General features: G+C 59.4%; 1 protein-coding gene across 1 annotated transcript in view; it reads left to right on the forward strand.

The window, feature by feature from the left end:
- Positions 1 to 22,427, forward strand: part of MME (membrane metalloendopeptidase) — a 36,939-nt gene extending 14,512 nt beyond the window's left edge. Inside the window, exons 8-23 of the mRNA XM_056114391.1 lie at positions 442 to 507; positions 4,138 to 4,272; positions 5,823 to 5,924; positions 7,479 to 7,615; positions 7,708 to 7,801; positions 8,681 to 8,809; positions 9,345 to 9,443; positions 10,910 to 10,990; positions 11,405 to 11,508; positions 12,964 to 13,022; positions 16,043 to 16,162; positions 17,191 to 17,324; positions 17,538 to 17,603; positions 18,318 to 18,413; positions 18,608 to 18,684; positions 21,833 to 22,427. Of these exons, the coding sequence (XP_055970366.1) occupies positions 442 to 507; positions 4,138 to 4,272; positions 5,823 to 5,924; positions 7,479 to 7,615; positions 7,708 to 7,801; positions 8,681 to 8,809; positions 9,345 to 9,443; positions 10,910 to 10,990; positions 11,405 to 11,508; positions 12,964 to 13,022; positions 16,043 to 16,162; positions 17,191 to 17,324; positions 17,538 to 17,603; positions 18,318 to 18,413; positions 18,608 to 18,684; positions 21,833 to 21,932 (1,599 nt within the window). The 3' untranslated portion in view covers positions 21,933 to 22,427. The remainder of the gene's footprint in view (positions 1 to 441; positions 508 to 4,137; positions 4,273 to 5,822; positions 5,925 to 7,478; positions 7,616 to 7,707; positions 7,802 to 8,680; positions 8,810 to 9,344; positions 9,444 to 10,909; positions 10,991 to 11,404; positions 11,509 to 12,963; positions 13,023 to 16,042; positions 16,163 to 17,190; positions 17,325 to 17,537; positions 17,604 to 18,317; positions 18,414 to 18,607; positions 18,685 to 21,832) is intronic.
- The last annotated feature ends 1,837 nt before the right edge of the window (positions 22,428 to 24,264 follow it).

Below are 24,264 nucleotides of genomic sequence, written 5' to 3' on the forward strand. Positions count from 1 at the left end.
CTAGCGCCCACGGAGGCCTGTCCCACACCACAGGGGCAGGGCAGGGGTGGCAGCCCTGCAGGGCAGAGCCGGACTGTGGCAGAGGTGAAGCCCCTGCTGGAGAATAGTGAGCACATCCCCGGCCTCCCGGGCCCTCGGCAGCTGGACTGTCCAGGGGGGCCTGCACATGACCAGCCCCGGTGTGTCCCTAAGACTGGTGCATGGTCAAGATTTGGCCCCCGTGAGACGGTCACTGACTGAGATGAGCACTGACCACGAGGTGGGCACTGACTGAGAAGGACACTGGCCACAGCCTGTCCCTGGGCTCCTGCTTGCCCCTCGCCCGCCCCTGGACCCGGGTGTCGTCCCTGTGTCAGTCCCTGGCCGGGAGGTGCCCCTGGCGTCCCAGTGGCCCGACCCTGGTCTCCACCCCCCTCACGGCTTCTCTCTCCGCCTCCCCAGATTGACCAGCCGCGGCTCGGGCTGCCGTCCAGAGACTACTACACATGCAGCGGGGTGTACGCAGAGGTGAGGCGGGCGCGAGGTGGGCGGGGCCACGCACAGGGCCAGCCCCGGAGTGACCTGAGTACCGCTGGGGGTGGGGGCAGGCCAAAGGGGGACGACACGGAGGCCAAGATGGAGTTGAGTGTTTCCCAGGTGCCTCCCCGGGATGGGGCTGAGTGCTCCCTCCAGTGCCTCTTCGGGCCCAGGCCTGGGGCTCGCTGGGAACAGGGAGACGTGGACTCACACCCAGGCCCAGCACCTGAGTCCGAGCTGCTCCATGCTTTCATGCCCATACACGGGCTCAAACCAGAGGACAGCAAGACCCCCAAGGAAATGGCGTAAACACCAGAGCAATAGAGCAGCTACTGCCTTCTCCATGGCCAGCCTGGGTTTGTTCAACAAGAAATCCTGGTCCTCTGAGCACCTCCAGGAGTCACCCTGAGCACAGAGCCCGGAGTGACCCTGAGCATAGAGCCAGGAGTCAGCCCTGAGCACCGAGCCAGGAGTCAGCCCTGAGTGCAGAGCCGGGAGTGAACCCCGAGCACAGAGTCAGGAGCGAGCCCTGAGCACAGAGCCGGGAGTCAGCCCTGAGCACAAGCCAGGAGTGACCATGAGCACAAAGCCAGGAGTCAGCCCTGAGCACAGAGCTAGGAGTCAGCCCTGAGCACAGAGCCAGGAGTGACCCTGAGCACAGAGCCAGGAGTGACCCTGAGCACACAGCTAGGAGTGATCATGAGCACAGAGCCAGGAGTCACCCCCAAGCACCGCTGGGTGTGGTCCCCTAAAAACAAGAAATCCTGGTTGCTGAAGAAGAATGTAGGCAGACCCATGCAATTGCCCTATAACTGGACCATGAAGACGCACAGCATCCTGTGAGGGGACAGAGCAGCCCACAGCCCTGCCACAGGCCCAGGTCACACAGTCTGCACCGTCCTGCACCATCCCAGCTCTCACGCTGGCCCGCACACCGCTGCCTCTGTGCTTCTCTGCCCCTGGCCAGGCGGGGCTGTCGGCCATGGCTCTGGGGTTCCTGCGGGTAGCCTGTATCATGTCCACCAAGGGCCCCCAGCACACGCTTGAAGGGTCTCAGAGCCCTTTGGCAGGAAACGTCTCTGCTACAGCACCAAGTGTCCCCCTCAGCGCCCACGTCTGTGACTTCCTCCTGCCCCAGTAGGGCAGCTTCCTCCGAAAAGGGCAGGAGGAGCTTCCTGGGACCAGGGGACATAGAGCAGGGCCAGCGGCGGCCAGGTCGGGGAGTACCTTCCCCTTCCTGGAGCGGATACTTTAAAGACGTAGAATTGGGAGGTGCTCAGGGCTGACTCCCAGCTCTGTTCAGGGCTCACTCTTGGCTTTGTGTTCAGGGTCACTCTCGGCTCTGTGTGCAGGGCTAACCCCAGGCTCTGTTCAGGGCTCACTCCCGGCTTTGTTCAGGGTTCACTCCCAGCTCTGTGTTCAGGGTCACTCCCGGCTCTGTGCTCAGGGCTGACTCCTGACTCTGTGCTCAGTGGTGACTCCTGGCTCTGTGCTCAGGGATGACTCCTGGCTCAGTGCTCAGGGATGACTCCTGACTCTGTGCTCAGTGGTGACTCCTGGCTCTGTGCTCAGGGCTCACTCCCAGCTCTGTGCTCAGGGCTGACTCCTGGCTCAGTGCTCAGGGATGACTCCTGGCTCTGTGCTCTGGGTCACTCCTGGCTAGGGTCAGGGGATCAGATGTGGTGCCTGGATGGACCTGGTTCAGCTGCATGTCAGGCAAGTGCCTTCCCACTGTCCTGTTGCTCTGGTCCCAAGTCGCTGCTTTAAGTGCTGAACACAGTAGCTGGCTCTAGCCTCCTCCCCAGAAGCAATTGCTTCTCTTAATGGCTGGAAAGAAAAATGGATTTCAGTCTTTTAAGAACCCTGGCGGGAGTGTGGTTTAGATACTAAACCGAGCGCTACTTTCTCTCCCAATCTAGCAATTATGTTACTTGACATTTTACGTATTTCAAAGTATCTCTCGGAAAGAAATACAAAGTCTTAAAGTAGAACCACCTGGAAAGGCTGAGCTGTGAGGCTGTGCAGCTCCCAGTAAATCTGGAGGCAGGAGAGAGGATCGAGTCAGTAACTGGCTTCCTTTTGCTGGTGACACCGACACTGTCCCTGGTACGGGAGCCCCTGAAAGGCTGAGGTCCTGTGGCTGCGCGAATCCCCGCCTTGATCCTGGCCCGTGTGTGCTCGACGCAGAGCCAGCTCGCGGCCAGCAAGCCCACTGCCCGCCTCTTTCTCTCTCACCTGCTCACAGAAATGCAAAACCCCAAACCCCCAACTCACAGAGTGATGCTGGAAACTTCAGATCACTGTTTCCTCGGTGGTCCGTGGAGACCCCCTCCTGCAGACAGGCAGGACTTGTGGGCCAGTAAGGCAGTGCCCAGTGTCTCTGCGATTTCCTCATGGAGTGAGAATTCTGAATACCAGACATGGGCAAAGGGGAGCTGGCAGGGATGGCCATGGACACTTCCCCTGTGTCTCTGCTGCCCGGGGACTAGCAGAGAACAGGCTTAGTGCCGGGAGGGGTAGGGTGGTGCCCGCACACAGGGTCTAGCCTGGGCTTGTCCCTTTGCCCGAGTAAAGGCCCAGAGGGGGGACCCAGACCTCCCGATTGTCTGTCCTGGTTCCTGCTGCTTCCGTCCCTGCTGGGGTGACCCTCTTCACAGCCCTGATGTTCGCTAGGTTTCTGCCAGCCTGTGCACCCTCGGGCTCTGGGCCTGGCGGGGACAGAAGCCCCTGGGTGTTCCCTTACCTTCCTTGGGCGGGTCCCCGTGTGCAGCCGAGCAGGGCCTCCCCCGCCTGCAGTGGGCTTTCCCCGGGCAGTGGGCAGCAGGGGCGCTGGGCCTGCGTGCTCTCGGCTCACTGCAATAGGGTCACCGCTTACCCTTGGTGCCTGGCAGGGCTGAGATGTCCTGGCCGAACCCTCCCCTGGGCTCAAATGGGGCATTGGGGGTGGGGGTCCTAAAGGAAGGGCAGCCGGACGGGCTCACAGCCTGCGTCTCGGAGGGAGAGGCCGAGCTCCTCGAAGGAGCCAATCTGGACGGAGGTAAAATCGCCCCGTCTTAGGGAGCAGCTGCAGAACTGATGAAAACCCACAAGTTTACGTTGGAGGAACTCAGGAAAATGTGGCCTCGTAAACGCAGAATACTGCTTGTCTAGGGGGACAGACATAAAGAATCCTGGTAGTATTGTATGATCTTAGGGTCCTGGTCTCATAAATGGTTGACATATACGAGCAGAAAAAAAAGTCTCAGTTAAAGGGCATTTTGTCCTGAAAGGTATTATGACAGTAAAAATGGCTGGTGATTGTGAACTGACTGTTCTTACAAAGGCAGCACGAAGCAGCTTGGCTAAAGTCCCCAGAAGCCAGTAACGACCAGCCCCCGGTGCTTTGCCGTCACCCTTCACTTCTCTGTTGCCCCCAGAGACTCCGAGAGTTCTAGGGATCTGTGCGGGACATTTCTCTCTGGGTCCGGAAAGGATTTGCTTTTCATTTGTGCTTCATGGGTTGGCAAACATGAATGATAAGGGAAAATTAAGACCGTTAATTAAGTCCGTTCATTAAGCATCAACGTGTGCTGCTGTTTCGACAAAGGTTGCCAGTTTTTCCACTGCCCGCTTCTCCCTCAGGCGTGCAAGGCATACAAGGAGTTCATGGTTTCTGTGGCCATGCTAATCCGGAAGGAAAGAAAAGTGGCGGTCGACGAGGCACAGATCAGGAATGAAGTGGAGACAGTGATGCAGCTGGAGACGGCGATTGCCAACGTGAGCTCCCTGGCCCCGGGCCGTGCCTCCCACCTTCCCTGCCTCCCTGTTGCGTGTTTGCGGGTCAGTCTGTGGCCTCTGCGGGTGCCGCCTGTCGGGAGGAACTTTGAAACCCTTAATTAAGCTGAGCAAACAGCTGGCCGCTCCCCTCCGGAGGCGACAGAGGTGGCGAATATGAAAGAGGCTCCGACTCAGCTAGTCTGAGCCGGCAGCGGGGTCCACTCACACCTGCTGCACACCACTGGCCACGTTGGCCACTCTCAGTGCACCGTCCAGCGTCATTTCCCCACCACGGGGAGGCCAGCTCGGTCCCTGCAGGGAGACGGTGAGCCGGGCAGTCTGCTGTGCCCAGGGGACGGGGCCAGCGGGGAGGTTTCTCCACATTCCCTGGGCCTCGGGTGCTGGGAGTCTGGGTGGGCACATACTCACCCAACCCCCACGAGCTCAGCTCTGCAGCTCCTGTCTGTGGTGTCTTCACAGAACCCGGGCTCCATGAACCTCATCTACACCACACCTGGGGTCCATGAACCTCATCTACACCACACCCGGGGTCCATGAACCCTGTCTATACAGCACCCGGGATCCATGAACCCCGTCTATATAGCACCTGGGGTCCATGAACCCTGTCTAACCGCACCCAGGGTTCATGAACCCCATCTATACAGCACCCGAGGTCCATGAACCCTGTCTACACAGCACCCGGGCCAGAACCCTCTCTATACGTCACCCAGGTCCATGAACTCCATCTACACAGTACCCGGGTCCATGAACCCTGTCTACACAGCACTCGGGCCCATGTCTATGCAGCCAGCCCGGGTGGATGGCACCTTGTTCAGAGCAGAAGCTGAGGCCTCCTTTTCCCTGGCTTGGCAGACCAGCCTCCTGCCTCGGCCATGTGTGTGGCCATGCCCTCAGGTCAGGGTCCCAGGGCCAGTGTTGGTTTCCTGGGGCTGCTGGAAGCCAAACACCCGCTCAGAGCAGCTCGTGGGGGTCAGCGTGAGGTTTGGGGTCCCCTGCTCAGCCTCCCCGCAGGGTCACTCATGTGCATCTTCCCCGCCGTGTGGCCCCCAGGGTCCTTATCCATGGTTGGCGCTCGGCTGCTCTGTGCTCGCCCGTCTCCTGCCTCGACGTGTCTGCGGTGGGAACTCTCAGGGCAGTGGGGACAGTTGCTGCCCGGGAGGGCCAAGTGGGGGACAGGCCCGGGGCTGCGGCACTGAGTCGGGCCAGGATATTCAAGAGAGGGCAGATGATGAGAGTTTTCGGCTGTGACAGACAGTGCCAGACAAAGGCGAGCGGCCTCAGTGGTACAGGCCCAGGTGCAGCCTCTGTGGTGGCCCCGCTCAGAGAGGCTGGAAGGCCCCTGGACCCCACAGCCCTGCCCATCAGGCGAGAGCAGACCAGCTCAGCTAATCTTTGCACTGACCCAGCTGATCACACATCCAGGCACCCTGCAGCCCTGCGGTGCCGTTTCCAGGCCCATTTCCTCTCTGCACTGGGGGCGTTCTGGAGACTTCCAGCTCTGAAATAACGATCAAAAATCAAACCCACAGGCCACCACCAAGGCAGAAGACCGGAATGATCCAATGCTCCTCTATAACAAGATGACACTAACCCAGGTCAAAGTTAACTTCTCCCTGAAAGTGGACAATCAGGTGAGTGACCAGCTGTGTAGACTCACTGTCACTACCTAGTGTGTAGTCCTGAACTCTGGTTTATTAAGATCCAGTGGTTTATTTTTTGAGATAAGTTCGACCTCCAAAGTAATATAGATGGCACCGACTGTTTGGTATCCTTCAGAGACTGAAGGAAAAAATATTTTAAATCCTTTTTTGGAGTGAACTTCACTGGGAAACACAGGAGAGGCAGCTTCTCCGGAGAGCTCTGGGTGACGGCACAGAGGACCACAGACGGGTTGGAAGCAGGGTCCAGGGGTCCAGGCCACACCACAGGGTGTGCAGGAAGGAGAGCACCGTGGGCCCCTCTGGGCTTGTGGTCTTCCCGCCCGTTCTCCTCCCTCCTCTCTCATCTCTGGCCATATCCCGCCATCCAGGGAAGAGGGCGTCAGAACCAGAAGCCTCTAGGTCCCCTTTGTGGTCGGCGCTGGCCTCTTTTCCTTTCCTGCGACTCACTGTCTAGACTGCAGCAAGTCATGGGAGCTCCACTCTAATCTGGTGCATCGGTTCATTCACACAGGCAGACAATGCTGCAGTCTGGGAAAGTGCCCATGGCCCGTCCCTCTGCCCAGCCCACAGCCTGCCAACAGCCCATCCACAGCCTCATCCACGGCCCATCCACGGTCCATCCCACAGTGGCTACTGCCCTGCTGTAGCCATCTAGGTGGGGTGTTCTTAGCACAGCATGTTGGAAAGGGCTTTGCTCCTGAAACTCCTTAGTGGGGTCAGGACTGAGTTCAATGAGGGGACGGGGAAATGACTCAGGGACCTGGGCGGACACCTTGCATGCACAGTCAGCTTTGATCTCCAGCACCCCAAAGCCCCCAGGTTCCAGCAGGCACGACCCCGGTGGGCCAAGCAGTCCTGCATGGTGGGTCCAGCCCGGTGCAGCAGGTGTAACTGGAGTGGCCCCGGGGCCCATGAGCGTTGCTTGGAGATCCAGATGCAGAACAAGGAAACAAAGGAGGTCCCCTGGTGCCCGCTGCCCATGCTCAGATTCGCCACTTCCCGGCGTCCTCACGCTCTGAGCCAGGGTGCCACGGCCACGCCCCGCCGCCCAGGGGTGAGGGACGGACGCCCCCACCTCGAGGCACCACCCAGGCAGCCACAGCCGCACAGCCCGGACCTCGGCCCCACGCGCCCACCATGATTCCTTCTCCATCATTATTATGGCTCAGACAAGAACATGCCAGTGACCCAGTTTCTGGCCTTGCCTCCCTGATCTCAGACGCTGGCTTTGACCTTCAGTGGTCAGCTTTGCGCTTTGATCGACTTAGTCATTCTGTTATCGACTTAGTCATTCTGTTATTGATTAGCTTGATTACTGAATATTGAGCTCTGTTCAAACACGGCTGGGGACCATGGAGGGTGACCTTCAGCAAATGCCAGTGACCGGTTGCTGGGCAGAAGGGGATGCCCACCAGATACCCAGCCCCTGGCCCCCTGCCCCCAGCCCCCAGCCTCCATACCCCTGTGCCCATCCCTGGGCAGGGAACTCCATCCCAATGACTGATTTGTGCTTCTCCTTTTCAGCCATTCAACTGGTCCAGTTTTATCAACGAGATCATGAAGACCGTGAATATCAGTGTTCCAGATGAAGAGAATGTGATTGTTTATGCTCCAGAGTATTTAACCAAACTCGAGGACATTCTTATCAACTATACCAAAAGGTGGGTTTCCCAGAAGCCTGGCTCAGGGCTGATGCTGACCGTACCCTCCACACCTGAACCTCACCTCTGCTCTGCTGACGTGTCTTGGACAGAGATGTGCAGAACCTGATGGCCTGGCACTTCATCATGGACATGGTCAACAGCCTTAGCCGGAACTACACGGAGTCCCGCAATGCTTTCCGCAAGGTGAGGGGACACTGCCCGGAGGCAAGGCCACAGCTTCTGCTGGGCCCTGGCCACTACAGCAGTCCCAGGCCTGTGCTGGGTACAGTGGCACCTCCCACAGTGGCTGCTATGGTTTTGCTGGGGGGGTTCTTCTGTGGTCACCATGGTGGTCAGCCGTGGTGGTCTGCCAAGATGGTCAGTCATGGTGGTCAGCCATGGTGATCAGCCAGGGTGGTCAGTCATAGTGGTCAGCCATGGTGATCAGCCAGGGTGGTCAGCAGCAGTGGTCAGTCATGGCAGTCTACCAGGATGGTCAGCCGTGGGGTCAGCCACGGCCCTGTGACCCAGGGCTCAGGGAGGAGAAGAGCTTGGTTTCTGGCTGTGTTGCGAGTGACCCGACCACTTACCTGGGCTGACCTGAGTGGACTCGGCTTCCTGATGCCCCATTGCTGAGCAGACAGGCAGGCCAGTGGGGTGCACTGGTGTGGACGAGCCGGAGACCGCCCAGGCCTGTGTGAGCCCCTTATATCCCTGGTGCTGCCTCCTCGTTTCCTCCCAGCAGGAGGAAGGAGAAATCCTAGCCGGGGGCCAACCAGTGTCCTGGGAAAGTCTCTGGTGGGAACGTCTGTCCCACAGTCAGGAAAGCACAGGTCATGGGGGCGTGTCAGGCCAATGAGGGGTTAGGTTTCAGGCCCAATGAAAGGTCAGGTTTCAGGTCCAATGAGGGCTTAGGGGTCGGCCAATGAGGGGTCATCATGTCAAGGTGGGTGATGCTGCCCCGATGTGGCAGGTTCCCCGGGTGGGGGCTGGGCTCTTGGGAGGCCACGGTGCTGGTGGTTGGCAGAGCAGGCCCTGCCGTCCGGGCCTACAGCACTGCTTCCCCTCCCTCCACCCCGCCAGGCACTGTACGGCACCACCTCTGAGACGGCAGCCTGGCGGCGCTGTGCCAACTACGTCAATGGGAACATGGAGTCTGCGGTGGGGCGGCTGTACGTGGAGGCGGCGTTTGCTGGGGAGAGTAAACACGTGGTAACGTCCCCGCACCCGCGCCAAGGCCCGCCAGGCCTGTCCCCTCCCGGCCCCTGGGTCCTGCCTCTGCTGAGCCCGGCTGGCCACTCCTCGCAAATCGTGCCCTCCTAGGGGCCGGGACGGGGGCAGACAGCGACGCCGGCACGGGGTGAGGCTCACCCGTGCCCGGGGTCCCTGGGCCCCCAGTTGAGGCCCCCTGGCTGAGAGCGGGTCCCGGACCCTCCCGATTGCTGTCTGCGAGCATCCAAAGAAAACCCTGTTGGAGCCCGAGCGGGGGAGGTCCAGCCCTTGGAGGCTGGGCAGCCCTGGAGACGCCCTTGGCACTGCCCCTCCCCTGCCTGCTTCATGCTCGAGGAGCCTCGGCCTCCGGGGCTGTGTCCAGTGTCTTTGTGGAGGCTGGTGTCCCCATCACTGCTGGGGAGTGAGTGGCCGGGGAGATGCGGCGTCCGGGCCTGGCCCCCAGCTCGTCCGGTGGCTGGGGCACATCTGCAGAGCCCTGGCAGCACCTGAGTCTGTCTTTGCTCTCCCACCCGAGGTCGAGGACCTGATCGCACAGATCCGGGAAGTTTTCATCCAAACCCTTGACGACCTCACCTGGATGGACGCGGAGACCAAGAAGAAGGCAGAGGAGAAGGTGGGCATCAGCCGAGGGGGCGGCTCTCGGGCACTCCATACTGGGCACGGTTGGCGTCATCTCTCCCCTACCCAGCCGCCTCTCCCCTCTCCCGCCAAGAGCACCAGCCCCGACTCTCCTCCCTCTCCCCAGGCTTTGAGAGGTGTTTCGGGGCTCACACGGTGTGCGGCCCCAAGGTCAGCCCCCAGCATCACAGCGGGGGACACAAAGAAAGAGAAACAGAAAGATTCTGATTCCCCTTAATTATATGGGGAGGAAAACTCCAGAAAACAAGGGGGCCGGACTTGATGAGCAGATAGTGGGGCCGGTGGTCCTAGGCCCGGGCTCCTCCCCTTCCGTGGACGCTGTGAAAGAGGCGCCCAGCTCGAAACAGTTGCTCTCAGCTGCAGGTTCCCTAGAGCACCCCTTGGCCTGTTTCTTTCCTGACCTAAGGAGGAAACAGGTGTGAGCTTCCTGTCCGAGCCGACAGGACACGGGTCTCGAATAGGCTGAGGGCCAGGCCACCTGCAGGCTGGCCACAGACGAGCTGGCTCTGGGCTTTGACTTGAGACGCCGTGACCCGCGGTGAGCGTGTGGCTAGGTTGGCAGCATTCCAGCCCCTCCACGTTGTCACGGTCCCGTCTGGGCCCTCGGCACCGTCCTCTGAAGAGAGTGAGAATCCACCGAGCTGCTGGCCCGGCCAGCGCAGATGCTCGCTGAGCAGTGCTCGCCTGTGCTGGGACGGTGGGACGGAGCAAGTAGGTGCGGGAGTGTGCCGGGGATGGCCACATCAGGGTGAGCGATGAAGGACAGCCGGCTTACCAGGAGGGGCCAAGCGTGGCCCCCTCGTCTGTCCGACCCCCGCTCAGGGCCTGGCATGGCCCCTTGCGTGCGCAGCTCCACCCTCAGAACACAGCTCTGCTCCTTGGAGCCGAGGGGATGTAAAGCTCGAGATTGTCACCCCTGCAGGATGTGGAATGAAAGTGTGCGTGTGACAGAGGGTGCGTCTGTGCAAGTGTGTGCGAGGGTGAGAACATATGTGGGACTGTGTATGGAGATGTGCAAGAGTGTGAGTGTGAGCAAATGTGTGTGTATGTGTGAGTGTGCGTGTGAATATGTGTGTGGATATGTGTGAATGTGTGTATGTGTGTGCATGTGTGTGAGAGTGAACTGCGAGTGTGCATGAACATCAACATGTGGGACTGTGAGTGTGCATGTAAATATGTGTGAGTGTGTGAATTGTGGGAGTGTATATGAGTGTGTGGGTACATATGTGAGTATGTGTGAGTGTGTGTGTGTGTGTGTGTGAGGCTGTGTATGAGAATAACTGTGTGTTCGTATGTGTATGTGACTGTGTGTGTGTGCGTGTGAGGCTGTGTATGAGAGTATATGCCTGTATGTGTGTGTGAGTGTGTGTGCCTGCCCGTGGCATGTGTGCCCTAGGGCTCGGCACCGCGGACACTCCCAGCCAGTGTCCCCTCTCGTAGGCCTTGGCCATCGTAGAAAGGATCGGCTACCCTGATGAGATCATCTCCAACAACGACAAGCTCAACAAAGAGTACCTGGAGGTGAGTCGCTGCACGGGCTTCCACGTGCGCGCTACCCCCTCACCTGCGGCCTCCAGCCCTGAGCCCAGCTGGGAAGCGTGCTGGGTTCTTGGGCTCTTGTCCACCACACACGGTGTTCACACAGACTCACGCTCACTCAGGTTCACTCTCACACACATACTAATTTGCACAGATCCACTCTTGCACACTGGCACGTCTCAGGCCCCTCGCACTCGTCCTGAGCTGCCCTAGACTGGATGTCACCCCCCTGTGTGCCACACCCTGTGGGGGGCCTGGTTCCACTCTCCTGAGCTGGGGGCCGAGGGTTGACGTGGCCCCCGGTGAGCGGAGCTGGGGCAGTTGTGTGCAGGGGTGTGGGGAGACCAGGGCACATTGCAGACCCTGGCCCAGCAGTCTCCTCTCCTCCCGACGCAGCTGAACTACAGGGAGGATGAGTACTTCGAGAACATCATCCAAAACCTGAAGTTCGGTCAAAGCAAACAGCTGAAGAAGCTGCGGGAAAGCGTGGACAAGAACGAGTACGTACTGCTGTGGGCCAGGGTCAGCGATGGGTCAGAGACAGCCTGGGGCACGGGGAGGGCATGGCTCGGAGGTCAGGGTAGCCATGGGGGACGAGTGGAGAACAGCGGCCAAGGGATCAAGGCAGCTGGGATCAGGGCCCAGAGACACCCACCGAGCGTCCTGCCCCACACTTGGGCACCGAGGGGCCACCACAGACTCTGAGTCCCGACAGTGCCCACATGCACATGGATGGCTGTGCATACCCCATGTGGATGGCTGTGCGTGCTCCATGTGGACGGCTGTGCATGCCCAGTGTGGACGACTGTGTGTGTCCTGTGTGAATGGTTGTACATGCCCCGTGTAAATGCTTCGTGTGCACAGCTGTACATGTGCCGTGTGGACGGCTGTTCGTGTCCTGTGAGGAGGGCTGTGCATGCCCTGTATGGACAGCTGTGCGTGTCCCATGTGGATGGCCGTACGTGTCCCATGTGGACATCTGTGCATGCCCTGTGTAGACGGCTGTGCATACCCCGTGTGGATGACTGTGCATGTCCCATGTGGATGGCTGTGCGAGTCCCGTGTGGATGGCTGTGCGTGCCCTGTGTGGACAGCTGTACGTGCCCGTGTGGACAGCTGTGAGTGCTCTGTGTGGACAGCTATACATGTCCCATGTGGATGACTGTGCATGCCCCGTGTGGACAGCTGTGCGTGCCCTGTTTGGGCGGTTGTGTATGTCCTGTGTGGACAGCTGTGCATACCCATGTGGACGGCTGTGAGTGCCCCATGTGGACGGCTATGCATACCCTGTGTGGATGACTGTGCGTGTCCTGTGTGGACAGCTGTGAGTGTCCATGTGGACAGCTGTGAGTGTCTCATGTGGATGGCTGTGTGTGTCCCTAATGGACGACTGTGAGTGCCCCGTGTGAGTGCTGAGAGTGGGCGGAGGGGCACAGCTGGTGCCTGGTCTGTGACAAGGGCCTGAGGGGCTGGGCTGCAGCTCACATGGGTGGACACACCCTCTGGGCCCTGCAGGGTTTTGTCAGTTTTGAAGCTTCTGTCCCGGCTCGCCCAGCTGCAGGTCACTTTTTGACAATGCCATTTTACATGGCCACGTCCTCAAGAAGCCCACTAGGCTGGGAGAAGTCACGGTGCTTTCGCTGGACTTGGATCCAGGATCTCGTGGCTGCCCTGCGATGCCCCGGCAACGGGCGGGCACCATGTCTGATGTCAGCGTCCCCTGGTCCCCAGGTTGCCAGTGGATACCCTGGCTGGCTCTGGACTGCAGTATGGCAGCCAGAAGTGGGCACGCTGCCCGTGAACCAGCTCCCCCGGGGCCCACTCAGATGTGGGGGCTGGAGTGTCCGTGTGAATTTCTGGTTCCTCTAGAATCACCATGATGCTCGGCTCATGAGCAGGAGGGCGATGAGTCCGATGACTCACGTAACGGGTAACAAACCCTGTGTCCCCTCCAGGTGGATCAGTGGGGCCGCAGTGGTGAACGCCTTCTACTCCTCGGGCAGGAACCAGATAGGTAAGGCTGTAATTAAACTTCATGCTAGATCCTTTTTGGGGGAGAGGCTTTTGAGGTCACACCCAGTGATGCTCAGGGTTCCTCCTGGCTCTGCACTCAGCAATCACCCCTGGCGGTGCTCACATGGGATGGCAGGGATTGAACTTGGGTCGTCACATGCAAGGCAAATGCCCTCCCTGCTGTGCTATTGCTCCAGCCCCCTAGACCCACTTTTGAAGCCCCTTCTCTCTCCCCATGGGGTCTCAGCTGCTTGGGACGCATCAGCTTCCTCACGGGATTGAAGTTCTAAGAATCAGCTTACCAGGCTTCCTCGGGGCAGCTCTGCTGGGCCTCTCTGTCCCTATCTTCTTTCAGATGTTTCTGGGGGCTCTGGATGCGGAAGAGTCAGTGATGCCGGTCACCCAGAATGTCTTAACCAATTTTGGCTCTGAAAGCTCAGCTGTCTGTCATCAATAGCGCTAGAGAACTGGGCACAGAAGCGAATGCCTGAGTGATATTAGTCTGATGAATAACTGGCGAAAGGGAGATAAGTCTCCCCTCCCTTCCTGGCTGTGACGACCAGCTCTCACCGTCACAAGAACCCTCTTAGGACCGAGTCTCGTAAGAACCCTGTTTGGGACCAGAGCTAGCACGCAGTCAGAGCACTCGGCCTACATGCAGCTGGTGCAGGTTCGAACCCCCACGCCACATGAGGCCCCCGGAGCCCTGCAGGAGTGATCCCTGAGGGCAGAGCCAGGAGTGAGAGCTGGGCACCACCGGGTGTGCCCCCACAGGAATAATCTTCCTGAGGGATCTGGTGGGTTTGCACCCAGCAGCTACCGAAAAGCCCCCTGAGGTGCCGTGGTCCCCCAGGCAGGTCTCGGCCTCCGCTCTGCGTTTCTAAGTGTGCCCAAGAGTTCAGAGGGTAGGGCCCCCAACACTGCCCCCACCTACTCAACGTCTGCCCTGATCCCAACCCCCCCAGTGCAGGAATCCCAGCAAGCCTTTGCCACTCCTGATTTTAAGACACTGTAAACTGTAAAATCCCAGTTCTCAAGCCTTTCCCGCCTTGCCCTGAGTCCACAAGAGCCAAGAAGTTCTGTTTCCTCTGTACTTGAGAGTCAATACCATCCGTCCCCTGTATGGGCGTGAGGTGAAAATGAGTCACAGAGATCACCAGGAAAGACTTGTTCTGGACCTGCCGATCATAAACCAGGCGTGTCCCCTAATAAACCAGGTGCGAGTCCGCGCTTGGCAATGCGTGGAAAGGCTCCCTAAGCGAGCCCAGGCTGAAGGTCGGCTCGTGCATCTTCTCAGAGTGTTCCTCCAGACCCCCCAGGTCTTCACGGCTGTGCCTTTCTCTCTGGGGGTCCTTGGCTGCAGACAGGCTGTCCCCATAAGCCGTGATGTATTGAGACTCGAGCCACGTAATTCACTTGTCACGGAATTCCACAAATTCTGTGTCTGTTTGTTTGCGTTTCTCCCTCCAAAAGATAAATCCGCACCTTGTTTTGCAAGCTTGGGCTTAACTCAAAGATGCTGAAATGAATTTGCTTCAGCCCCGAAAGCCTGAAGCAGTAGTGGGAGGGGAATCTAGGAGGGACGAGGAGAAGCGCCCTCACCACGCAGACCAGTGCCTCTGTTGGTAATTAACCTGTTGACAGTGTTGGACATGAACAATGTGCAACTCGACAGCTGGTTGGTCTCAGTGATGTGAAGTCCTGTGGTAACAGCAGTAAGTCAGCGGGGGAAATCCTCACAGCAGAAATCCAGCTGACAGGGGAGAAACTGTCACTTGCAGCGCTGAGCTTGAAAAATGCTTAATAAGAGCCATAAAAATCTTATCAGCTGCCCGCAGGGGCCGGGCATCATCAGAGCAGAGGGACCTTCCTGGCTGATGTGTAGACCGCGCGTTTCATAAGAGCGTTTATATAATGGGCGGGTTCACAGGAAAACTCCTGGCGTGGGGGATGAGCTCCAGCACTGCACATCTCTCACACTCGGAGCTAAAAATAACTCTCGGCGCTGCTGAGGGCGCAGGGGCACACGTGAGGCGTGGCTGCCCGCAGAGCCCCGAGTCTGCGCTGTTCGCCCCGGGGAGCTGGGGGGAGACCGTCCCCAAGGCCTGGCGAGTGCCCAAGGCCTGGTCCCCTGTCACTCTGTGAGTGTCTGATGTTCCTTCCCAGAGCCCCCGGCCCACTCAGGGGCAAGAGCTCACACTCCTCTGGGCCTGCGGCCAGGGCCCTCCCCCACCCAAGGCTTGGCGTGCAGCATGGATGCAAGACCGTTGTCTAGGTCTAAGAGGAGGGTCCGGGAGGGGGCCAGATACCGGGTCACTTACCCGTGGTCTCTAGAATAACAGGACAGAGAATGTGAGGGGCCGAGGAGAGATGGCCCGAGAGTGGGAGTGAGAAGGGAACGAGGGAGGAAGCAGGGGTGGGAGGGGCGGCAGGGGTGGGGGGCGTTGGCTGCAGCAATAGGTGAGACCCAGCAGGGCTGTAGGCAGGAGACCCAACCCACGGGGACCAGACCCGGGATGCCCGGAGGGAGACGGACACTGGCTGGGGCTGTCAGGCTGCCCAGGACCCTGTTGGGAACTTGCTCCCTCACATGCTCCACCTTCACAAAGGAGCGGGGTGAGCTGGACAACAGGGCAGTGGCCTCACATGCGCTGACCCAGCCCAGCCCTGGCACCTCCAGAAATGAGCTCTGGGCAGAGCCAGCAGGAAGCCCAGAGCACTGTCCCGCGTGGTCACCTCCAAACACAGAGCGGGGTGGGTCAGGGACTCAGCGGACGAGCCAGAGCCAGAGTCAGGGTGTGAAAGGGGTGCAGAGGGGCGGCTGGATCCTGGGACATGCGATCACAGGCGGGGAGAGAGAGTGGACGGTCTGGACAGGAAACTCAGACTTCCTGAGGCGAGGGAGGAGGGGGGAGCCAACCAATGCAGGAGGCAGGGAGGAAAACGGGGCCGGCCCCGGGTGGGCAGTGGCCAGGACGCTGCGGCTGGCGGGGGCCTGACTGCATCCCCCCATCCCCGCAGTCTTCCCCGCTGGCATCCTGCAGCCCCCCTTCTTCAGTGCCCAGCAGCCCAAGTCTCTCAACTACGGAGGCATCGGCATGGTCATTGGGCACGAGATCACCCACGGCTTTGACGACAACGGTGAGCGCAGCCCAGGCCAGGAGGTGCCCTTGGGACATGCCAAGAGTGGTTGCCAGGGCCCCAGGGTCATGGGCCCCAGTGCAGGGCGGGTGGCAGTGGCCCCTGGGGGCCAAGTGAGCACTGCGGTGGAGAGTTAGGGAATGACAGGAGCATTTGGGGTGGATCCACAGCGAGTTTGCAGAAGGAAACAGAGGTGGGGCCCCTGCTGACTGCTCCCAGGGAGGCGGCCAGTCACACCAGGCCAGGGAAGGGTCACTCTGAACACCCCAGCAGGCCACATGTGTAGCTCAAAGGGTGGTAGAGATGGGGCTGGGATCAGGAACACCAAGTCTGTGGAACCCGCCCGGGCCCACCAGGGCAGAGGGATCTCACGTCCAGTCAGGAAGGCAGGGAGGGAGGGGCCGCAGGGCAGGAACACGGGGAGCCTGTGTGCTCTGGGCTCAGAGAGCAACACCAGCAAACAGACGCACAGACACGCAGTAAACACGCACAGACATGCAGACACACAGACACACAGAAAACACACACAGACATGCAGCAGATGCAGACACACACACAGCAAATGCAGACAAACAGACACAACAAACACACAGAGCCAACACACACACAGACATACAGCAAAGATGCAGACACAGCAAACACACAGACATGCAACAAACATGCACAGACACACAACAGATGCAAACGCACACACAACAAACATGCAGACACACAGAAAACATGCACACACAGAGCAAACGCAGACACAGATGCACAGACACAGACGCACACGGGCACTTGGCAGGCGTGTCCCTGGGTGGGGCTGGGCTGCAGAGGCTGTGGACGAGGCCTCAGCCAGCCGGAGGCACACAGGCTCCCAGAGGGGACGTGGTGGGTGGTTCAGGGTCTGTGTATGTGCAGAAGGGCGGGTGGCCAGTGGAGTCGCTGCCAGTGTGTCCCCCGGGGGACACAAGTGCCTCCTCCCAGCCCTGTCCCCGGGAGCCCCACGTGGCTTCCACCCCATGCTGACCGGCGCCCATGCACTCCAGGCCGGAACTTCAACAAGGACGGGGACCTGCAGGACTGGTGGAGCCCGCAGTCGGCCAAGAGCTTCAAGGAGCTGTCGCAGTGCATGGTGCAGCAGTACGGCAACTTCTCCTGGGACCTGGCCGGCGGGCAGTTCGTACGTGCAGGGTGGCCCGCCTGTGTCCCCATCGCGCTCACTCATTCCGGGCACCTGGACTCTCCCCCAGAGTGCAGCCCCCAAGCGTCTCTCTGTGCCCAGGACTGCCCACAGGCCAGCCCAAGGTGGTCTCCTGCCTCCCAGCAGCTGCTGTTCCCCTCCCCCCCACCCCCACCCACAGTCCCGTGACTTCCTCTTCCTCTTGCTCACCAGCTCAATGGCATCAACACTCTGGGAGAGAACATAGCTGACAACGGAGGCCTCGGCCAGGCCTACAGGGTGAGTGAGGGAGGGGCTCTGCCCACCTGGCCACAGGGAGTGTCAGACTGTCCCCGGGCATGACCCTGGCCCTGTCCAGGCACCACTGAAGGAAATCTCTTGCTGAAGTCACATAAAGTGGTCAGTGCGCTGTGGAAGAGTGGCAATGCCGTGGGGCCTCTCCAGAGCCAGGGCCCTGGGTGACACTGGCCCTGGGTAACGTTGACCCTGGGTGACGTGGGCCCAGGGTGACATGGGCCCTAGGTGACATTGGCTCTGGGTGACACTGGCCCTGGGTGACTCGGGCACTGGGTGACATGGGCTCTGGAAATCAAGAGAAGAAGCTGTGTCCACCACAGACCCGAGTGGACAGGCCATTCCACGTCAGGCTCGCCCTTGAGGCTTCCTGGGGCGCTGGCCTTCTGGGACACTGGCCTTCTTGGGCACTGGCCTTCTGGGATGCTGGCCTTCTGGGACACTGGCCTTGTGGGGGTGCTGGCCTTCTGGAGCGCTGGCCTTCTGGGGCACTGGCCTTCTGGGACTTGGGCTTCATGTTCTGGAGCACAAGGCCGGACGGGAGACTCTGGGATCCGGGGGTCCAGCAGCTGCAGCTGGGCCAGACAGTCCCAGGGCCAGTGGGGAGAGCTGCTGTGGGTGCCCGGGTCTCAGTGTATCGCGGCAGGGAGGGCCCAGGCCTTCCCAGGTAGCTGACTATGCCCTGTCCTCGCTGACCAGGCCTATCAGAGCTACATCCGGAAGCACGGTGCTGAGAAGCTGCTCCCCGGGCTGGACCTTAACCACAACCAGCTTTTCTTCCTGAACTTCGCCCAGGTGTGGGCTCTGTCCGGGGGTCGCCTGGGGGGGGGGGTACCTCAGCCCAGTGAGTTGGCCCCACTCGGTGTGGAGAGGCCGGAGCTCCCCGGCCCTTCCTTCCGCCCCACTCTTCTGCCCTATGACTTGGGCAGAAGGTTCCGGAAAGTGCTGGTAGGTGTGGGAAGCTAAGCCGACCCTGCCCGTGTCTGCAGGTGTGGTGCGGGACCTACCGGCCAGAGTACGCCGTCAACTCCATCAAGACAGACGTGCACAGCCCAGGGAACTTCAGGTGCGTGGGGCACAGACTGGCATTGGGGGCAGGAGGACCCTTGCGAGGGTGAATGTCCTGCGGGGAAGGGCTGCTCTTGGCCTCCGGGCGGCTTGGATCTGAGCAGCACCAGGACTGGCAGGTGTGGCCCAGAACCACGGCAGCAGCTGCTCACACGCCTCCGTCAGTCACCCAGAGGGCTTGGCACAGAGGGGGCAGTGTGGGAGCTAGAAACAGCCAGGCCGGCTTGTGCCTTATGCACACAAATGTACACACACACACAACAGACATACACACGTCACATACATACACACATACACACAATAGATATACACACGCTCACATGCATACATACACACACATACACACAATAGACATACACACATACATTCATACACACAATAGACATGCATTCACATACACAAACATACACACATACACATAACAAAACATTCTCTCACATACACACACATACTCACACATACTCTCACACGCAGCAGACACTTACACAAGCACACATATTCTCACACACACCTCCTCATACATACACACAACATACACATACTCTCACACACTCTCACATAAACACAGCAGACACACATACATACTCACACTTACTCTCACACACAGTAGACACACAAAAACACATATTCTCACACACAGCAGACACATGCATACACACATGTACACACATACACTCTCACATACACTCACACATGCACATACGCTCACAAACTCACACACATGTACCCATACTCATATACATACATACACATTTGCTCTCACACATTCTCACATACACACAGCAGATGTGTCCCGACCTCAGGCAGCCTGTGTGGTCACATCTGCTGGCAGGGACTTTGCAGGCTCCTCACTGCACAGATCCTGTGTGTGTGTGTATTGTGCACGTGAATGTGTGTGAGTATGTGTGCATGTGTGTATTCATGTGTGTTTGTGAGAGTGTGTGTGAAAATATGTGGAGAATATGTGGAGTATGTGTGCCTGTGTGTGTTTGTGTGTATGTGTGTTTGTATGCATGTGAGTATGGGTACATGTGTGTGAGTTTATGAGCATCGGTGCATGTGTGAGTGTGTGAGAGAGAGAGAGAGAGAGAGAGAGTGTGTGTGTGTGTGTGTGTGTGTGTGTGTGTGTGTGTGACCAGGGTCTGGGTCTACCCTCTGGCGCCAGGACACAGAGTGTGTTCAAGAGTGCACCTCAGCCGGTGACCTCTGCCCCTCGGGTCCTGGCCTTTGGTCTGTATGTCAGGAAGAAATGCTCAGGCGCCTTGGACAGCTGCCTCCTCAGCGAGCAGAGGGAAAGCGCCCAGCCCCTGGGGAGGGGAGAAGGACCCACCCCTGGGGCACAGCAGACCGACCCTCACTGCACAGGAAGTGCCCACCCCCGCGTGTGCATGACATGCACACGCACGTGCACAGCATTTGGGTTATTCACACACATACACGCACACACACACACATATGCACAGCATTTGGGTTATTCACACACACATGCACAGCATTTGGGTTATTCACACACATACATGCACATGCACACAGCATTTGGATTATTCACACACACATGCACAGTATTGGATTATTCACACACATATACACACATTCGCATAGCGTTTGGGTTATTCACACATACACACACAGTATTTGGATTATCCACACGCGCACGCACACACATGCATAGCATTTAGATCATTTACACACACACACACACAGTGTTTGGAACACTTTTAGGTCTGAGAGCAGCAGGACGTGAGCATGTGTGAGGGGCCTGGGGGGTCCTGGCAATGCTGGGTCTGACTCTCCGATTCCTCCATCTGTGTAGCGCCTGGTGCCCAGCGTCCGGCCTTCCCTCTCCCCAACCGAAACATTACTTCCCTCTCCCTGTGTAAAATGACGGTCACTGGTTCTGGGGACCGTGCTGCGTGCCCTCTGCCCAGCAGCCGTGTGCCTGGCGGGCCCGCCGGAAGGCGCTCTCCTCCCTGCGAGTTCGGTGAACTGCTCTCCTCTCTCCTTCCTGTGGATTTGGGGAAGGGGCTCTCCTCTCTCCTCCCTGTGGTCTGGTTGCCTGGCGCAAGGCTGAGTTTGCTTCCAGCTCTGGAAATGAGCAGCTTCCTGGCTGTACAGAGCGAGAAATTTCTCTCTCTAACGAAGCCTGAGTCACTGTGGGACCCCTGGCTGGTGTTAGATGTGGGCCTACGGTGCCTCGGGGGGCTTTGTCAGAACTGTACCAACACGGCAGGCCGGCCACTGAGCCTCACCATCCCGGGGCCCACAGGCTCTGGGCACAGCAGAAGCCTCACCCGGGCCTTGAGCTGCCTCGAGCTCAGCGTCCTGCGTGCAGGAAGCTCAGGTATGCAATGGGACTAAAGTCCAGCCTGGTCACACTGTCCCGCTCTGTCCCTGAGGGTCATGAAAACAAGCGCCCCAGTCAAGGGGACGAGACAGTCACCTCTTTCATGTAATAGAGTGAAACACCTGCATACATCGCCTTAGCCACGAGACCCCGGTCTAGCTTCCCACAAGCACGAAGACAAGAGCTGTCATTGACCCCATTTGGCGGCAGTCATGGGGAGCCCCCCATGCACTGTGCCCACCTTCTGTGACACCCCCTCTGCACTGTGCGCACCTTATGAGAGACCCCCTCTGCACTGTGCCCACCTTCTGAGAGACCCTCTGCACTATTCCCACCTTCTGGGCAGACCTCTCTGCACTGTGACCACCTTCTGAGACACCCTGTGCACTGTGCTCACCTTCTGAGACACCCTCTGTACTGTGACCACCTTCTGAGACACCCTGTGCACTGTGCCCACCTTCTGAGACACCCTCTGTACTGTGACCACCTTCTGAGACACCCTGTGCACTGTGCCCACCTTCTGAGACACCCTCTGCACTGTGACCACTTTCCGAGACACCCCTCTGCACTGTTCCCACTTTCTAAAACGCACCTGAGAACCTCCATCTGCAGCCTGGACACGGGCCTCACTGGACAACCCTGGAGCTCATCCGTGTCACTGGGACCAAAGGGAGTGACTGTCCAGTCGCCAGGCGGCCGGGGCGGGTCAGAGCACGGCGCGTGGCATGCTGGCCCCCTCCTTTCCCACACAGAGTGTCATGGCGGCTCCTGGTGACGTGTCCTTGCTCTGCTTTGCTTCCAGGATCATCGGGACCCTGCAGAACTCCCCTGAGTTCTCCCAAGCCTACAACTGCCACAGTCGTGACTACATGAACCCCACCAAGAAGTGCCGAGTGTGGTGATCTTGGGGCCCGTGCCCTCGGCTGGACTCGTCCTGGGCCCCATGGGGCTCCATCCCCCTGGAGTACCGTGTGTGCAGGGACGCCGAGCTGACGTGGCGGGAAAGCGGGGGGCCGTGGCCAGTGTGGCTCAAGTCTCTGCAGACACTGGCACAAGTCTCTGCAGACACCCAGTTCCCGTCCCTCGATGCCTCCTGCCGGCCGGCCGCGCCTCTGCCCGCCATCCACGTGGTCAGGGGACACTCCACCCGAGGAAGACGCAGAGGCTGAACCTCACCAACGGGGCAGGCGGGGCTGGTGCTGACGAGACCTGGGATATCATCCCTGAGCAGCCGAGCGCCCCCAACCTTGCAGAGGCCACTGCTGGCCGACGGGCAGCGCCCAGGCTGCACTCCGAGGGTCACCCCGGCACTCACTGCCCCTTCCCAGCTAAAGGCCTCTGACGGCTTCCTGCGGGGTCGGCTCAGATGGATCCCGGAGTCCTGTGGCCCCTACGGTTTCTAAGACAGTCTCTCCCCCTGTCTCTCTCTCTCTCTCTCTCTCTCTCTCTCTCTCTCTCTCTCTCCTTTTTAAGATATTTGTAGCCATGTATAAATGATTTTTATATTTAATGATTAACCACGCTTATGGCTGAGCAGCTGTTGTCACCAGTGATTCTTCTCGAAGCTTCAGGCTGGGGCCCACCATCTGAGCCAAGAGCTGTGAAGGGCTGGAGGAAGGAGATCCAAGACCTTGGGAGCTCAGAAACCGCGCAATAAAGACAAAGGCAGCCGCCCCAGCAGCCTCCTGGGGCAGCCGCAGACGCTGGGTGGGTGCTGCCCCCAACGCTTCTCTGGGTCTGCGTCACCTTCTCTGTCCTGGTTGTCACCCGATGGAAATATTTTCATAATAAATTGATGTTGTGATTCTGTTCTGTGCCTGGAGACTCGAGGTCTCTGGGCACCTTGGGAACCAGCTTCGAGAGACGCATTCCCTCAGAGACCCCTCAGCCACCGTGCACCAGCAGGGACCAGCTGCCCGGCTCTGCCTGGCCAGGACAGAACTGCCGGTCACCTCCAGTGCACTGCGCCCACTGCAGGCCTTGGGACTCGGGCCAGGGTCCCGCTCTGTCCCTGCTGGAGCCCCCGGAACGCCCAGAACCCCCCGAGCCTCCACCTCCACCCACGGGAGTCAGAGCAGACCCTCCCGGCCCCTCCTGACTCTTCCTGAGGGGCCCCTGGGCCCGACCGTCTGATGGCCCTGGAGTGTCCTTGTGACCTGGCACTTGCAGCTGGGATGGGAGCAGCCACCTGGGGCCAGCGTCACTGACCCAAGACACGAGGACGAGGGCGCCCTGGCCCAGTTCTGGACACCCCCAGCTCCAGAGACTGCCTCCTCCAGAGAGGAAGTTGAGCAAGATTTTCTGGACCCGCCTCTGCAGTTCCTGGATTCTTCTAGAAAAGCAGTTTCCGGGCTGAGGGGTGATGGGCAGAGCCTTGGGCCTCCCACCCCTCCCCACGGGGTGCAGTCCAGCAGGGCTGCACTGGGCTCGACCACCAGAGGGGCTGACCTGTGGCTTCATACCAAGGCCCAGCACTGGTGACCCCAGCACTGGTAGGGTGGGGATGGGGTGGTCCTGGTGGCACCCCTAGGGCACAGTGGGAGCACGAGAAGGGATTCCCCGAGGTGGCCGAAAGTGACCACAGGGTATAGAATATGAACAGGGGTGACCACAGGGTATAGAATATGACCACAGGTGACCGTGAGTAACCATGGATGACTGTGGGTGACTGTTAGTGATCACGGGTGACCATAGGTGACTTTGGATGACTATAGGTAACCATGGACGACTGCAGGTGACCATGAGTGATAGTGGATGACCATGTGTGACCGTAGGTGACTTTGGGTGACCACAGGTGACTGTGGTGAGCATGAGTGACTGGGGGTTCCCACGGGTGACTGTGGATGACCTTGGGTGACCATGGGTGACTGCAGGTGGCCATGGGTGATAGCAGATGACCGTGGGTGACCTCGGGTGACTGTGGCTGACCGTGAGTGACCGTGGGTTGGGGCCTTCCCTGCAGTCTCTGTTGGCCTCCCCTCATGCCCGGCCCTGCCCGGCAGCCCCCGGAGCCCACAAGTCCAGGCATGAGGACAGGGTCTCCCAGGTCCTCAGCATTCCCGCAGCCTAGTGGACCAGTCCACGGCATCCCATCTGGGGTGTGGCAGTCCCACCCCAGCCCCAGGCCAGAGAAACTCACAAACAGCAGCTTCTGGCTTGGAGCCCTCCGCCGTGCAGCCAGCCCTGACCTGGCCCCATGCGCCAGAACCCCTGGCAGGCTGAGGGTGCTCGGGC

Source organism: Sorex fumeus, unplaced genomic scaffold (assembly GCF_029834395.1).
Source record: "Sorex fumeus unplaced genomic scaffold, SorFum_2.1 ptg000024l, whole genome shotgun sequence".
Classification (NCBI taxonomy): Eukaryota; Metazoa; Chordata; class Mammalia; order Eulipotyphla; family Soricidae; genus Sorex; species Sorex fumeus.